The following is a 17,409-nucleotide window of genomic DNA, read 5'->3' on the forward strand; positions in this document are numbered from 1 at the left end:
GCAGGTGTATACAGCGTACAGTAGAGGTGTGTGTGTGTGTGTGTAACTCACTGCTTGTCATGCAGGTGTATACAGCGTACAGTAGAGGTGTGTGTGTGTAACTCACTGCTTGTCATGCAGGTGTATACAGCGTACAGTAGAGGTGTGTGTGTGTGTGTGTGTGTAACTCACTGCTTGTCATGCAGGTGTATACAGCGTACAGTAGAGGTGTGTGTGTAACTCACTGTTTGTCATGCAGGTGTATACAGCGTACAGTAGAGGTGTGTGTGTGTAACTCACTGCTTGTCATGCAGGTGTATACAGCGTACAGTAGAGGTGTGTGTGTGTGTGTGTAACTCACTGCTTGTCATGCAGGTGTATACAGCGTACAGTAGAGGTGTGTGTGTAACTCACTGCTTGTCATGCAGGTGTATACAGCGTACAGTAGAGGTGTGTGTGTAACTCACTGCTTGTCATGCAGGTGTATACAGCGAACAGTAGAGGTGTGTGTGTGTAACTCACTGCTTGTCATGCAGGTGTATACAGCGTACAGTAGAGGTGTGTGTGTAACTCACTGCTTGTCATGCAGGTGTATACAGCGTACAGTAGAGGTGTGTCCATACAGGGTGTGAAGACAGTCTCCAGTCTCTGCGTCCCAAACCTTCAGAGTCCTGTCAGTCGACCCACTGATCACTATGTTACCGCTCATCTGACTGGACCACACACCTCCTGTATGGCCTACTAATGTACGCAGACACTGGAGGAGAGGGGAGAGGGGGAGGAAGAGAGAGGGGGGGAGGAGAGAACGAGATGGGGAGAGAGGAGAGAGAGAGAGGGAGAATTTAATAAAGCACAGAGACTCATTCTCCTTCAGTGTTAGGAACAGTTATAGCAAACTCCAGCAGGGAGCAGAAGGACGTCTGTCTGTCTGTCTGTCTGTCTGTCTGTCTGTCTGTCTGTCTGTCTGTCTGTCTGTCTGTCTGTCTGTCTGTCTGTCTGTCTGTCTAAACTCCAGCAGGGAGCAGCAGGACGTGTGAACTCTAATCACACCGTATATATCAAGCAGTTTAGATGAGCATTCCGCTACGTGAGAATGTTAGGGTTTATTATTAAACCCTCTCTCTGATGACTGACTGGCTGCCTACTTCTCAGAAGGAGAGAGAGGGGGGGAAGAGAGAGAGGGGGGAAGAGAGAGAGGGGGGAAGAGAGAGAGGGGGGAAGAGAGAGAGGGGGGAAGAGAGAGAGGGGGGAAAGAGAGAGAGGGGGGAAGAGAGAGGGGGGGGAAGAGAGAGAGGGGAAGAGAGAGAGGGGGGAAGAGAGAGAGGGGGGGAAGAGAGAGAGAGGGGGGGAAGAGAGAGAGGGGGGAGAGAGAGAGTGGGGGCGAAGAGAGAGAGGGGGGAGAGAGAGAAAGGGGGGAAGAGAGAGAGGGGGGGAGAGAGAGAAAGGGGGGAAGAGAGAGAGGGGGGAAGAGAGAGAGAGGGGGGAAGAGAGAGAGGGGGGAAGAGAGAGAGGGGGGAAGAGAGAGAGAGGGGGGGAAGAGAGAGAGGGGGGAAGAGAGAGAGAGGGGAGAGAGAGAGGGGGGAGAGAGAGGGGGGGAGAAGGGCAACCAGAGGAGTACAAACAGCACCAATATGTATCTGTTTAGTGATCTTCCCTCACTGTTCATTCTACAACTACTTTAATAACACACTGTCACATATGACAGTTGAAAGGTCAATATTTTATAACCTTTAGCGTTTACAGCTCATTTCTAACAGTTTCCTGCTCCTCGTTAGCTTCTTCTCACTTCGCTTTGGCAATGTAAACATGTTCTGGTTGGTTTCCTAGCCGACGGTGTAAATATTGAGACGGTTTCGGAGCGGGTAGGGAGTGGTGAGTTCACACCTGAGATTCCTCACATACCCCTGGAGCGGGGGGGAGAGAGACAGAGAGAGAGAGAGAGGACAAGGGAACGAGACAGGCCCTCCAGGAGGAACGAGTGCAGTTTACTGAGGACAAATCGGTATGTCCCAAAAAAAATGGCAGCCTATTCCCTGTGAACGATTCTTGAGCAAGTGAACTAAGTAGTACACTATATGTAGGGAATAGAGTGCCATTTGGGAATCAAATCTACATTTCTCAAAGATTTACCTCATTAAACTATACTGATAAATCCCTCAACACCTCGACCACACACACACACACACACACACACACACACACACACACACACACACACACACACACCAGGGTTCTCAGTATTCCCGTCTTTTGGTCCCAGAAATTATAACGAAAAGCCGATAAAATAGCAGGTCTATGGAAAGACATTTGACTGGTCAGGCTTATCTGTCTAAAGGTCAATTTTAATAAATTAGTAGAATTAAAATTGGCGTGTGCATTTTTTGTTAGTCGCTATGGATCTTATTTATCACACGCGTACAGCATACAGATAAAGACTGATTTCAGATGAAAATCTGTCACACCGCTCTAGAGCTGTTACTGGAGGACCTGAGAGACACACCGCTCTAGAGCTGTTACTGGAGGACCTGAGAGACACACCGCTCTAGAGCTGTTACTGGAGGACCTGAGAGACACACCGCTCTAGAGCTGTTACTGGAGGACCTGAGAGACACACCGCTCTAGAGCTGCTGTTACTGGAGGACCTGAGAGACACACCGCTCTAGAGCTGTTACTGGAGGACCTGAGAGACACACCGCTCTAGAGCTGTTACTGGAGGACCTGAGGGTCACACCGCTCTAGAGCTGTTACTGGAGGACCTGAGGGACACACCGCTCTAGAGCTGTTACTGGAGGACCTGAGGGACACACCGCTCTAGAGCTGTTACTGGAGGACCTGAGGGACACACCGCTCTAGAGCTGTTACTGGAGGACCTGAGGGTCACACCGCTCTAGAGCTGTTACTGGAGGACCTGAGGGACACACCGCTCTAGAGCTGTTACTGGAGGACCTGAGAGACACACCGCTCTAGAGCTGTTACTGGAGGACCTGAGGGTCACACCGCTCTAGAGCTGTTACTGGAGGACCTGAGGGACACACCGCTCTAGAGCTGTTACTGGAGGACCTGAGGGACACACCGCTCTAGAGCTGTTACTGGAGGACCTGAGGGTCACACCGCTCTAGAGCTGCTGTTACTGGAGGACCTGAGGGACACACCGCTCTAGAGCTGTTACTGGAGGACCTGAGGGACACACCGCTCTAGAGCTGCTGTTACTGGAGGACCTGAGGGTCACACCGCTCTAGAGCTGCTATTACTGGAGGACCTGAGGGTCACACCGCTCTAGAGCTGCTATTACTGGAGGGCCTGAGGGTCACACCGCTCTAGAGCTGCTGTTACTGGAGGACCTGAGGGTCACACCGCTCTAGAGCTGTTACTGGAGGACCTGAGGGACACACCGCTCTAGAGCTGTTACTGGAGGACCTGAGGGACACACCGCTCTAGAGCTGTTACTGGAGGACCTGAGGGACACACCGCTCTAGAGCTGTTACTGGAGGACCTGAGGGTCACACCGCTCTAGAGCTGTTACTGGAGGACCTGAGGGACACACCGCTCTAGAGCTGTTACTGGAGGACCTGAGAGACACACCGCTCTAGAGCTGTTACTGGAGGACCTGAGGGTCACACCGCTCTAGAGCTGTTACTGGAGGACCTGAGGGACACACCGCTCTAGAGCTGTTACTGGAGGACCTGAGGGACACACCGCTCTAGAGCTGTTACTGGAGGACCTGAGGGTCACACCGCTCTAGAGCTGCTGTTACTGGAGGACCTGAGGGACACACCGCTCTAGAGCTGTTACTGGAGGACCTGAGGGACACACCGCTCTAGAGCTGCTGTTACTGGAGGACCTGAGGGTCACACCGCTCTAGAGCTGCTATTACTGGAGGACCTGAGGGTCACACCGCTCTAGAGCTGCTATTACTGGAGGGCCTGAGGGTCACACCGCTCTAGAGCTGCTGTTACTGGAGGACCTGAGGGTCACACCGCTCTAGAGCTGTTACTGGAGGACCTGAGGGACACACCGCTCTAGAGCTGTTACTGGAGGACCTGAGGGACACACCGCTCTAGAGCTGTTACTGGAGGACCTGAGGGACACACCGCTCTAGAGCTGTTACTGGAGGACCTGAGGGACACACCGCTCTAGAGCTGTTACTGGAGGACCTGAGGGACACACCGCTCTAGAGCTGTTACTGGAGGGCCTGAGGGTCACACCGCTCTAGAGCTGCTGTTACTGGAGGACCTGAGGGACACACCGCTCTAGAGCTGTTACTGGAGGACCTGAGGGTCACACCGCTCTAGAGCTGTTACTGGAGGACCTGAGGGTCACACCGCTCTAGAGCTGCTATTACTGGAGGACCTGAGGGACACACCGCTCTAGAGCTGTTACTGGAGGACCTGAGGGTCACACCGCTCTAGAGCTGTTACTGGAGGACCTGAGGGACACACCGCTCTAGAGCTGCTGTTACTGGAGGACCTGAGGGACACACCGCTCTAGAGCTGTTACTGGAGGACCTGAGGGTCACACCACTCTAGAGCTGTTACTGGAGGACCTGAGGGACACACCGCTCTAGAGCTGCTGTTACTGGAGGACCTGAGGGTCACACCGCTCTAGAGCTGCTGTTACTGGAGGACCTGAGTCTGTAGGGTGGAGGAGGCAGCGACGACTGACAGCGGAGAACGAGGTCCTAGGATTTCCTCTGTTGTCCATCAGAGTAAAAGCTGCATGTTTTTAGTCAAATAACAAGCCTGGCGCTCTTCACAGGCCAGTGGGCTGTAAACTGCAGCCACGGGTCTTCATGCTGTGCAGCTCCTCTGTGAACCATAGGAAGAATACTTGACGTGTTCTGGGTACAAGGCTGTTTAAGGTGTTCCTTAGAGTGCTGTTATACAAATCCACCATCTCATCAGGTGTGGACTCATGACAAGTCAGCTTGTAGGGACAGTGTAAGTCAGTGTAGGGACAAGTCCTTGCAGGGACAGTCAAGCCGAGTGGGACGAGAAGGAGACGTGTGGACTTCTGGCTCATTCATGGATTTCCTACTGCCTCCTCCATGTGAGAGTTGTTTCAGAAGGATTCCAAGCTGAAGGAGTTTGAGCTCCTTACTCAATGTTTGGTTAATCCTGTTGAACCAACCCTCCTGAATAAAACATGTTTAATCCTGTTGAACCTAATGAACCAACCCTCCTGAATAAAACATGTTTAATCCTGTTGAACCAATCCTCCTGAATAAAACATGTTTAATCCTAATGAACCAACCCTCCTGAATAAAACATGTTTAATCCTGTTGAACCTAATGAACCAACCCTCCTGAATAAAACATGTTTAATCCTAATGAACATAATGAACCAACCCTCCTGAATAAAACATGTTTAATCCTAATGAACATAATGAACCAGTCTTCAGGGGGCCCTGAGGTAAAGGACATGTAGTGTCCACATCCCTTTATATCCCTGTACTCACAGGGTAGTGTTGTGTATATATCAGCCTTCCCTTTCTCTGAAACAGGGTAGTGTTGTGTATATATCAGCCTTACCTTTCTCTGAAACAGGGTAGTGTTGTGTATATATCAGCCTTCCCTTTCTCTGAAACAGGGTAGTGTTGTGTATATATCAGCCTTCCCTTTCTCTGAAACAGGGTAGTGTTGTGTATATATCAGCCTTCCCTTTCTCTGAAACAGGGTAGTGTTGTGTATATATCAGCCTTCCCTTTCTCTGAAACAGGGTAGTGTTGTGTATATATCAGCCTTCCCTTTCTCTGAAACAGGGTAGTGTTGTGTATATATCAGCCTTACCTTTCTCTGAAACAGGGTAGTGTTGTGTATATATCAGCCTTACCTTTCTCTGAAACAGGGTAGTGTTGTGTATATATCAGCCTTACCTTTCTCTGAAACAGGGTAGTGTTGTGTATATATCAGCCTTCCCTTTCTCTGAAACAGGGTAGTGTTGTGTATATATCAGCCTTACCTTGCTGGTCAGGGCAGACCAGACTTTCAGAGTGTTGTCATCAGATCCACTGACGATGAGGTCGCCACAGAACTGCAGACATGTGATCACATGATCATCATGACCCTTCAGGACCTGGGCGGGGGGGCGACGGAGACAGTGTGAGAGAGTTATAGGAATGTTAAAGAGAGATTAAAACAAATACAACAAGCTTTTAATCCAAGCTAGAACTGTATTCTCTTACGGAAACCGTTTAAGAACCAAACCGAGGAAAAGTTTCTATATTGGAGAAATTTCGTTTCATTCCGTTTTAGAAACGTTTAGCGGCAGAATCGGCCTTATGAATACGCACCTGTATACCTTTACCTGACCCCTCAACACACACACACACACCTGTATACCTTTACCTGACCCCTCAACACACACACACACCTGTATACATCTACCTAATCCATCAACACACACACACACGTATACCTTTACCTGACCCCTCAACACACACACACACACCTGTATACATCTACCTAATCCATCAACACACACACACACCTGTATACCTTTACCTGACCCCTCAACACACACACACACACACACACACCTGTATACATCTACCGAATCCATCAACACACACACACCTGTATACCTTTACCTGACCCCTCAACACACACACACACCTGTATACATCTACCTAATCCATCAACACACACACACACCTGTATACCTTTACCTGACCCCTCAACACACACACACACACACACACACCTGTATACATCTACCGAATCCATCAACACACACACACCTGTATACCTTTACCTGACCCCTCAACACACACACACACCTGTATACCTCTACCTGACCACAAGTGAGCCCTCTGACCTTTCTGATACCCGGTCAACACCTGGGATTACCTCAATGGCACAGAGACATACCCAGAGTGAGTTATATAATACCTTAGGTGAGGTGATATCTCCAGTCCTCTATGTTATATAATACCTTAGGTGAGGTGATATCTCCAGTCCTCTATGTTATATAATACCTTAGGTGAGGTGATATCTCCAGTCCTCTATGTTATATAATACCTTAGGTGAGGTGATATCTCCAGTCCTCTATGTTATATAATACCTTAGGTGAGGTGATATCTCCAGTCCTCTATATATAATACCTTAGGCGAGGTGATATCTCCAGTCCTCTATATATAATACCTTAGGTGAGGTGATATCTCCAGTCCTCTATGTTATATAATACCTTAGGTGAGGTGATATCTCCAGTCCTCTATGTTATATAATACCTTAGGTGAGGTGATATCTCCAGTCCTCTATGTTATATAATACCTTAGGTGAGGTGATATCTCCAGTCCTCTATGTTATATAATACCTTAGGTGAGGTGATATCTCCAGTCCTCTATGTTATATAATACCTTAGGTGAGGTGATATCTCCAGTCCTCTATATATAATACCTTAGGTGAGGTGATATCTCCAGTCCTCTCTATATAATACCTTAGGTGAGGTGATATCTCCAGTCCTCTCTCTATGTTATATAATACCTTAGGTGAGGTGATATCTCCAGTCCTCTCTATATAATACCTTAGGTGAGGTGATATCTCCAGTCCTCCAGTTGCTCTCTATCCTGTGTTGTTGTACGTAGGCACTCTTCCAGGGTGAGTGGAGGAACCCAGGTTTTAGAGTCTTTCTTCTCTTCACAACCAGGGGCTCTTCTATACCTGAGTACACAGGGTTAAATAACTATTACAATATAATCAGTTATCAGACTTCCTCCTTTTAACAACCAGGGATTCTTCTATACCTGAGTACACAGGGTTAAATAACTATTACATTATACTCATTTATCAGACGCTCTTATCCAGAGCGACTTACAGATGTAGTCGGCTCGGGGATTTGAACCTGAGACCTTTCTGTTACTGACCCAAGGCTCTTAACCGCTAGGCTACATGTCATAGAACCTCTATACCTAAACACACATTAAGACATAAATATGAGGCGTTAGCAATAGCATTATCACAAACTCAGAGAGAGAGATACAGAGGGGGCAACAACAAAAAAGACGAACTGATAAGCTAACATCAAGCATCTTTGCTATCGCTAGCCCCTATAGCTCATTGGTATGGAGGTAGTATAATGCTATCGCTAGCCCCTATAGCTCATTGGTATGGAGGTAGTATAATGCTATCGCTAGCCCCTATAGCTCATTGGTATGGAGGTAGTATAATGCTATCGCTAGCCCCTATAGCTCATTGGTATGGAGGTAGTATAATGCTATCGCTAGCCCCTATAGCTCATTGGTATGGCAGTAGTATAATGCTATCGCTAGCCCCTATAGCTCATTGGTATGGAGGTAATATAATGCTATCGCTAGCCCCTTTAGCTCATTGGAGGTAATATAATGCTATCGCTAGCCCCTATAGCTCATTGGAGGTAGTATAATGCTATCGCTAGCCCCTATAGCTCATTGGTATGGAGGTAGTATAATGCTATCGCTAGCCCCTATAGCTCATTGGTATGGCAGTAGTATAATGCTATCGCTAGCCCCTTTAGCTCATTGGAGGTAATATAATGCTATCGCTAGCCCCTATAGCTCATTGGAGGTAGTATAATGCTATCGCTAGCCCCTATAGCTCATTGGAGGTAGTATAATGCTATCGCTAGCCCCTATAGCTCATTGGTATGGAGGTAGTATAATGCTATCGCTAGCCCCTATAGCTCATTGGTATGGAGGTAGTATAATGCTATCGCTAGCCCCTATAGCTCATTGGTATGGCAGTAGTATAATGCTATCGCTAGCCCCTATAGCTCATTGGTATGGAGGTAATATAATGCTATCGCTAGCCCCTTTAGCTCATTGGAGGTAATATAATGCTATCGCTAGCCCCTATAGCTCATTGGAGGTAGTATAATGCTATCGCTAGCCCCTATAGCTCATTGGTATGGAGGTAGTATAATGCTATCGCTAGCCCCTATAGCTCATTGGAGGTAGTATAATGCCATCGCTAGCCCCTATAGCTCATTGGTATGGAGGTAGTATAATGCTATCGCTAGCTCATGGGTATGGAGGTAGTATAATGCTATCGCTAGCCCCTATAGCTCATTGGTATGGAGGTAGTATAATGCTATCGCTAGCCCCTATAGCTCATTGGTATGGAGGTAGTATAATGCTATCGCTAGCCCCTATAGCTCATTGGTATGGAGGTAATATAATGCTATCGCTAGCCCCTATAGCTCATTGGTATGGAGGTAATATAATGCTATCGCTAGCCCCTATAGCTCATTGGTATGGAGGTAATATAATGCTATCGCTAGCCCCTATAGCTCATTGGTATGGAGGTAGTATAATGCTATCGCTAGCCCCTATAGCTCATTGGTATGGAGGTAATATAATGCTATCGCTAGCCCCTATAGCTCATTGGTATGGCAGTAGTATAATGCTATCGCTAGCCCCTATAGCTCATTGGTATGGAGGTAATATAATGCTATCGCTAGCCCCTTTAGCTCATTGGAGGTAATATAATGCTATCGCTAGCCCCTATAGCTCATTGGAGGTAGTATAATGCTATCGCTAGCCCCTATAGCTCATTGGTATGGAGGTAGTATAATGCTATCGCTAGCCCCTATAGCTCATTGGTATGGAGGTAGTATAATGCTATCGCTAGCTCATGGGTATGGAGGTAGTATAATGCTATCGCTAGCCCCTATAGCTCATTGGTATGGAGGTAGTATAATGCTATCGCTAGCCCCTATAGCTCATTGGTATGGAGGTAGTATAATGCTATCGCTAGCCCCTATAGCTCATTGGTATGGAGGTAGTATAATGCTATCGCTAGCCCCTATAGCTCATTGGTATGGAGGTAATATAATGCTATCGCTAGCCCCTATAGCTCATTGGTATGGAGGTAATATAATGCTATCGCTAGCCCCTATAGCTCATTGGTATGGAGGTAATATAATGCTATCGCTAGCCCCTATAGCTCATTGGTATGGAGGTAATATAATGCTATCGCTAGCCCCTATAGCTCATTGGTATGGAGGTAATATAATGCTATCGCTAGCCCCTATAGCTCATTGGAATGGAGGTAATATGCTATCGCTAGCCCCTATAGCTCATTGGTATGGAGGTAATATAATGCTATCGCTAGCCCCTATAGTTCATTGGAATGGAGGTAATATGCTATCGCTAGCTCATTGGTATGGAGATTGTATAATGCTAGCTGCTCTGTTGGTACACTACATAACCAAAAGTATGTGGACACCTGCTCGTCGAACATCTCATTCCAAAATCATGGGCATTAATAAGGAGTTGGTCCCCCCCTTTGTTGCTATAACAGCCTCCACTATTCTGGGAAGGCTTTCCACTAGATGTTGGAACATTGCTGAGGGGGACTTGCTTCCATTCAGCCACAAGAGCATTAGTGAGGTCGGACACTGATGTTGGGTGATAAGACCTGGCTCGCAGTCGGCATCCCAATTCATCCCAAAGGTGCTAGATGGGTTGAAGTCAGGGCTCTGTGCAGGCCAGTCAAGTTCTTCCACACCGATCTCAATAAACTATTTCTGTATGGACCTCGGTTTGCGCATGGGGGTATTATGATGCTGAAACAGGAAAGGACCTTCCCCAAACTGACGCCACAAAGTTGGAAGCACAGAATCATCTGGAATGTCATTGTGTGCTGTAGCGTTAAGATTTCCCTTCACTGGAACTAAGGGGCCTGAACCATGAAAAATAGCCCCAGACCATTATTCCTCCTCCACCAAACTTTACAGTTGGCACTTTGCATTGGGGCAGGTAGCGTTCTCCTGGCATCCACCAAACCCAGATTCGCCCATTGGACTGCCAGATGGTGTGATTCATCACTCCAGAGAACGTGTTTCCACTGCTCCAGAGTCCAATGGCGGCGAGCTTTACACCACTCCAGCCGACGTTTGGCATTGTGCATGGTGATCTTAGCCTTGTGTGCGGCTGCTCGGCCATGGAAACCCATTTCATGAAGCTCCAGACGAACAGTTGTTGTGCTGACGTTGCTTCCAGAGGCAGTTTGGAACTCGGTAGTGAGTGTTGCAACCGAGGACAGACTATTTTTACACGCTTCAGCGCTAAGCGGTCCCGTTCTGTGAGCTTGCGTGGCCTACCACTTCTCGGCTGAGCCGTTGTTGCTCCTAGATGTTTCCACTTCACAATAACAGCTCTTAAAGTTAACCAGGGGAAGCTCTAGCAGGGTTGGAAAGGTTTCATCCTATGATGGTGCCATGTTGAAAGTCACTGGGGCACTTCAATAAGGCCATTCTACTGCCAATGTTTGTCTATGGAGATTGCATGGCGGTGTGCTTGATTTTATACCCCTGTCCGCCATGGGTGTGGCTGAAATAGCCAAATTCACTAATTTGAAGGAGTGTCCACATACTTTTGTATACTGTATGTGTGTGTAATGTAACGCTAGCTGCCATTTCATTAGGTATAGCTGTAATGCTAACGCTAGCTGCCACTTCATTAGGTATGGCTGTAATGCTAACTCTAGCTGCAATTCCATTGGTATGGCTGTAATGTAATGCTAATGCTAGGTGCCATTCCATTGGTATGGCTGTAATGTAATGCTAATGCTAGCTGCCATTCCATTGGTATGGCTATAATGTAATGCTAAATGCTAGCTGCCATTCCATTGGTATGGCTGTAATGTAATGCTAATGCTAGCTGCCATTCCATTGGTATGGCTGTTATATGTTAGCGGTGAATCCTAGCTGACTGGCAGAGAGCCCAGTGCTCCTCACAGACGGACGCAGTGATAGGCTGTTGCAGCACTGCAGAGTGGAGGAGTGGTCAGGGTGTGTGTGTGTGTGTGTGTGTGTAAAGACCTACCCTCCTCTCTACACTTCTCCCTCCACAGCAGGTTGTCCTCAGCCAGTATCCTCCAATAGGAACAGGTCTGAGCAGCCTGCATCAGATCTCTGGGCTCCAAGAACGTCAGGACATACAGGGCCAACTACAGGAGAGAGAAACACAGTTAAACCAACTACAGGGCCAACTACAGGAGAGAGACAGTTAAACCAACTACAGGACCAACTACAGGAGAGAAACACAGTTAAACCAACTACAGGGCCAACTACAGGAGAGAAACACAGTTAAACCAACTACAGGACCAACTACAGGACCAACTACAGGAGAGAAACACAGTTAAACCAACTACAGGGCCAACTACAGGGCCAACTACAGGAGAGACACACAGTTAAACCAACTACAGGGCCAACTACAGGAGAGAAACACAGTTAAACCAACTACAGGGCCAACTACAGGAGAGAAACACAGTTAAACCAACTACAGGGCCAACTACAGGGCCAACTACAGGGGAGACACACAGTTAAACCAACTACAGGACCAACTACAGGACCAACTACAGGAGAGAAACAGTTAAACCAACTACAGGACCAACTACAGGACCAACTACAGGAGAGAGAAACACAGTTAAACCAACTACAGGACCAACTACAGGACCAACTACAGGAGAGAAACACAGTTAAACCAACTACAGGGCCAACTACAGGGCCAACTACAGGAGAGAGACAGTTAAACCAACTACAGGACCAACTACAGGAGAGACACACAGTTAAACCAAATACAGGACCAACTACAGGACCAACTACAGGAGAGAAACAGTTAAACCAACTACAGGACCAACTACAGGACCAACTACAGGAGAGAAACAGTTAAACCAACTACAGGACCAACTACAGGACCAACTACAGGAGAGAAACAGTTAAACCAACTACAGGACCAACTACAGGACCAACTACAGGAGAGAGAAACACAGTTAAACCAACTACAGGACCAACTACAGGACCAACTACAGGAGAGAAACACAGTTAAACCAACTACAGGGCCAACTACAGGGCCAACTACAGGGCCAACTACAGGAGAGAGACAGTTAAACCAACTACAGGACCAACTACAGGAGAGACACACAGTTAAACCAAATACAGGAGAGAAACACAGTTAAACCAACTACAGGACCAACTACAGGACCAACTACAGGAGAGAAACAGTTAAACCAACTACAGGACCAACTACAGGACCAACTACAGGAGAGAAACACAGTTAAACCAACTACAGGACCAACTACAGGACCAACTACAGGAGAGAAACAGTTAAACCAACTACAGGACCAACTACAGGAGAGAAACAGTTAAACCAACTACAGGACCAACTACAGGACCAACTACAGGAGAGAAACACAGTTAAACCAACTACAGGACCAACTACAGGACCAACTACAGGAGAGAAACAGTTAAACCAACTACAGGACCAACTACAGGGCCAACTACAGGAGAGAAACACAGTTAAACCAACTACAGGGCCAACTACAGGACCAACTACAGGAGAGAAACACAGTTAAACCAACTACAGGGCCAACTACAGGGCCAACTACAGGGCCAACTACAGGAGAGAAACAGAGTTAAACCAACTACAGGGCCAACTACAGGGCCAACTACAGGAGAGAAACAGTCATATCACTGACTGGATCCCAACTTAACTCACAATCACATCTATATGTCAGAGCAGCGGTGCTTGAACTCATGGATTTGAACTGAGCTCAAGTGGCAGATGTGTGTGCGTGTCCCCCTTCCTGTGTGTGTGTGTGTGTGTCCCCCTTCCTGTGTGTCTGTCCCCTTCCTGTGTGTGTGTGTGTGTGTCCTTCCTGTGTGTGTGTGTGTGTGTGTGTGTGTGTGTCCCCTTCCTGTGTGTCTGTCCCCTTCCTGTGTGTGTGTGTGTGTGTCCTTCCTGTGTGTGTGTGTGTGTGTGTGTGTGTGTGTGTGTCCCCTTCCTGTGTGTCTGTCCCCTTCCTGTGTGTGTGTGTGTGTGTGTGTGTGTGTGTGTGTGTGTGTGTGTGTGTGTGTGTGTTCACCTCTTTGGGCAGCAGGGAGATGAAGTCTCGTTGGAACTGAGGCTCAATAACCTGCATCATGTGCTTCACCTGATTGGACTCACAGCTGTCAATCAAGTCATCCAGAGCCAATAGGCGCTCGGAACCACTCCACGCCTACAGGAAGTGGGAGGGGCAACAATACATATTAGGTTCAAAGCTGCTCATCAAGGCTAAAAGGGTGACTACAATGAAGACTCTCAAATATAAAAAAACACTTGATTTGGTTACACTGTTATGGGTATGTTGAGGAAGAGGAAACACTACAGAACCACAGAGGGTCCAGAACCCCCTAGGGAGGGCTGTTCACCATTCCTTAATACTACAGAACCACAGAGGGTCCAGAACCCCCTAGGGAGGGCTGTTCACCATTCCTTAATACTACAGAACCACAGAGGGTCCAGAGCCCCCTAGGGAGGGCTGTTCACCATTCCTTAATACTACAGAACCACAGAGGGTCCAGAGCCCCCTAGGGAGGGCTGTTCACCATTCCTTAATACTACAGAACCACAGAGGGTCCAGAACCCCTAGGGAGGGCTGTTCACCATTCCTTAATACTACAGAACCACAGAGGGTCCAGAACCCCCTAGGGAGGGCTGTTCACCATTCCTTAATACTACAGAACCACAGAGGGTCCAGAACCCCCTAGGGAGGGCTGTTCACCATTCCTTAATACTACAGAACCACAGAGGGTCCAGAACCCCCTAGGGAGGGCTGTTCACCATTCCTTAATACTACAGAACCACAGAGGGTCCAGAACACACTCCAGGTTCCCAGGGCTTAATGGCTGTTAGGGAGACGCGGCAGCAGAGTCCGAGAGAGAAAATGTAAAGCAATACTTTTTCAGTTTATGAGAGAGGGCCGTGTGTGTGTGTGTGTGTCTTTCTCTCTCTCTCACCTGGAAGGTGTGAAGCCAGTCCTGTAGGCCGGAGGGGGGCGGGCCTGAGGTGACACGTCTCCGCTGAGCTGAATGCCCATTGGCTGCTCGCAGGTCTCCAAAGGTAGTGGGCGTGGTCTGGAATGGAACGAGACTGGAGGGACTGAAGAGAGAGAGAGAGAGAGAGAGAGAGAGAACATGAGAAAGAGAGGTTGAGAATTCAAAAGGTTTTGTCGGATATTATTCATCGTAATCAGACAGGTTTTTTTTACATGGACGATACATTGGAGATAATATAAGACAAGTACTAGAAATAATAGAACACTGAAGAATCTGGGAAACCAGGCCTGCTATTCATAGCAGTACGACTTTATCAAAAGCCTCTACATATAAATGCCTGGAATATTTACATTTTGGAGAATCTCATATATAAATGGGTTAAAGTTATGTAAAGGCAGGGGTGTAAAGTACTTAAGTAAAAATACTTTAAAGTACTACTGAAGTAGTTTTTTGGGGTATCTGTACTTTACTATTTATATTTTTTGACAACTTTTACTTTACTACATTTTCCCCTGACACCCAAAAGTACTTATTACATTTTGACAGGAAAATGGTTCAATTCACACACTTATCAAGAGAACATCCCTGGTCATCCCTATTGCCTCTGATCTGGCAGACTCCCTAAACACAAACGCTTCCTTTGTAAATGATGTCAGTGTTGGAGTGTGACCCTGGCTATCCATCAATAATACAATTTTTTTTTAAATGGTGCCGCCTGGTTTGCTTAATATAGAGAATTAGAAATGAATTATACTTTTACTTTTGATACTTCAGTATATTTTAGCTATAACATTTACTTCGATAATGAAGTATATTTAAAACCAAATACTTTTAACTCAAGTAGTATTTTACTGGGTGACTTTCACTTGAGTCATTTTCTATTAAGGTATCTTTACTTTTACTCAAGTATGACAATTGGGTACTTTTTCCACAAAATGTGTATAGGTAACAATAGTAACCCTAGGTGTAAAATAGTAAAAATAATGGCTACTTCTCAGAAAGTATTAAGCGGTCAAGAGGAGTAAAACAAGGTTGTCCACCATCAGGATATATATTTATTATTGCCATCGAAATGTTAGCTGTTAAAATCAGATCCAATATTCATAAAGGTCTAGAAATCCAGGGCTTAAAAACTAAGGCATCATTGTACGCTGATGATTCACTTAAAAAACATGCAAAATGTTTTACACACCTTGATTTATTTAACTAGGCAAGTCAGTTAAGAACAAATTCTTATTTTCAATGACAGCCTACCGAGGAACAGTGGGTTAACTGCCTTGTTCAGGGGCAGAACAGCAGATTTGTACCTTGTCAGCTCAGGGATTTCAACTTGCAACCTTTCGGTTACTAGTCCAACGCTCTAACCACTAGGCTACCTCACACCATTCTTTTAAAACCACAATCTGAATCCCTCCACAGCCTCATAGAGGATCTACATACTGTTTCTATCCTCTCTGGATTAAAACCAAATTATGTACTATATTACTTATTGGATTACTAAAAAATATAACTTTTACATTACCATGTAGGTTACTAATTAAATGGTAAATTATATGAGCAAAAAAAATATTCAATTTCACTTGGAATGGCAAGCTAGACAAATTTAAAATGGGCCTATTTATATAATGAACATGCATTCAGAGGGGAGAAGTTATTAAATATTAAAGCATTGGACCTCTCACTAAAGGCTTGAGTCATACAAAAATGATACTTAAATCCGAAATGGTTCCCCAGCACATAAGTAAAGCAGCCCAGTGTTCAACAATGACCTTTTATTCAGATTATAACCATTCACTTGTAAATTATTGAAATCTCCAAAATATCCCTATTTTTTAAAACAAACCATAGAAGGTTGGTTGCAATTACAGTTTAATCCTCCAGAAAAGACAGAACAAATATTACAACAAATATTACGGTTAAACTCAAATATACAGATTTATAATAAACCATTTTTTTGTGAAGAAACAAATGACGGTCTTCGTAAATGATATCATAAATAAACAGGTGGTGTTGTCACACATGCATCTAACATAAATATATGGAAATCTCTGCTCTACCCCAAATTACAACCAACTAATTGCAGAATTACTGCAAAAATGGAAGAGGCAAGTGGAAGGGGGAAAAAGTAAGGAACTTGTATGTCTGCCCTGAATTAAAGACCAAGATCGGCTCAAGAAAATTGTGATAATTAAAAAAGTATACCAGTTTCATTTAAGGACCAAAAAATTGACAGCCGTGCCATATAGATTGGAGGGAGGGGCCAGTTGGGAGGAGATTTTTGACGTACCGATTCAATGTCACATGGTTTATGAACTGATATGCAAAACGACACCAGATTCAAAACTTTGTTTTCAATACAAATCATTATACAAAATTCTTGCAAACAATAAAATGATATTTGACGAGCTAAATGCCCTTTATGCTCGCTCAAGGCAAGCAAAACTGAAACATGCACGAGAGCACCAGCTGTTCTGGATGACTGTGATAACGCTCTCAGTAGCCGATGTGAGCAAGACCTTTAAACATGTCAACATTCACAAAGTTGCGGGGCCAGACGGATTATCAGGACGTGTACTCAAAGCATGTGCGGACCAACTGGCAAGTGTCTTCACTGACATGTTCAACCTCTCCCTGA

General features: G+C 46.0%; 1 protein-coding gene across 1 annotated transcript in view; it reads right to left on the minus strand.

The window, feature by feature from the left end:
• Positions 1-554: 554 nt before the first annotated feature.
• LOC115194744 (F-box/WD repeat-containing protein 7) overlaps positions 555-17,409 on the minus strand; it is a gene marked incomplete at its 3' end in the record, with an annotated part of 46,142 nt that continues 29,287 nt past the window's right edge. Inside the window, 6 exon segments of the mRNA XM_029754658.1 lie at positions 555-736; positions 5,937-6,050; positions 7,500-7,636; positions 11,779-11,902; positions 13,820-13,954; positions 14,736-14,877. Coding sequence (XP_029610518.1) covers positions 555-736; positions 5,937-6,050; positions 7,500-7,636; positions 11,779-11,902; positions 13,820-13,954; positions 14,736-14,877 — 834 coding nt within the window.

Source organism: Salmo trutta, chromosome 5 (assembly GCF_901001165.1).
Source record: "Salmo trutta chromosome 5, fSalTru1.1, whole genome shotgun sequence".
Classification (NCBI taxonomy): domain Eukaryota; kingdom Metazoa; phylum Chordata; class Actinopteri; order Salmoniformes; family Salmonidae; genus Salmo; species Salmo trutta.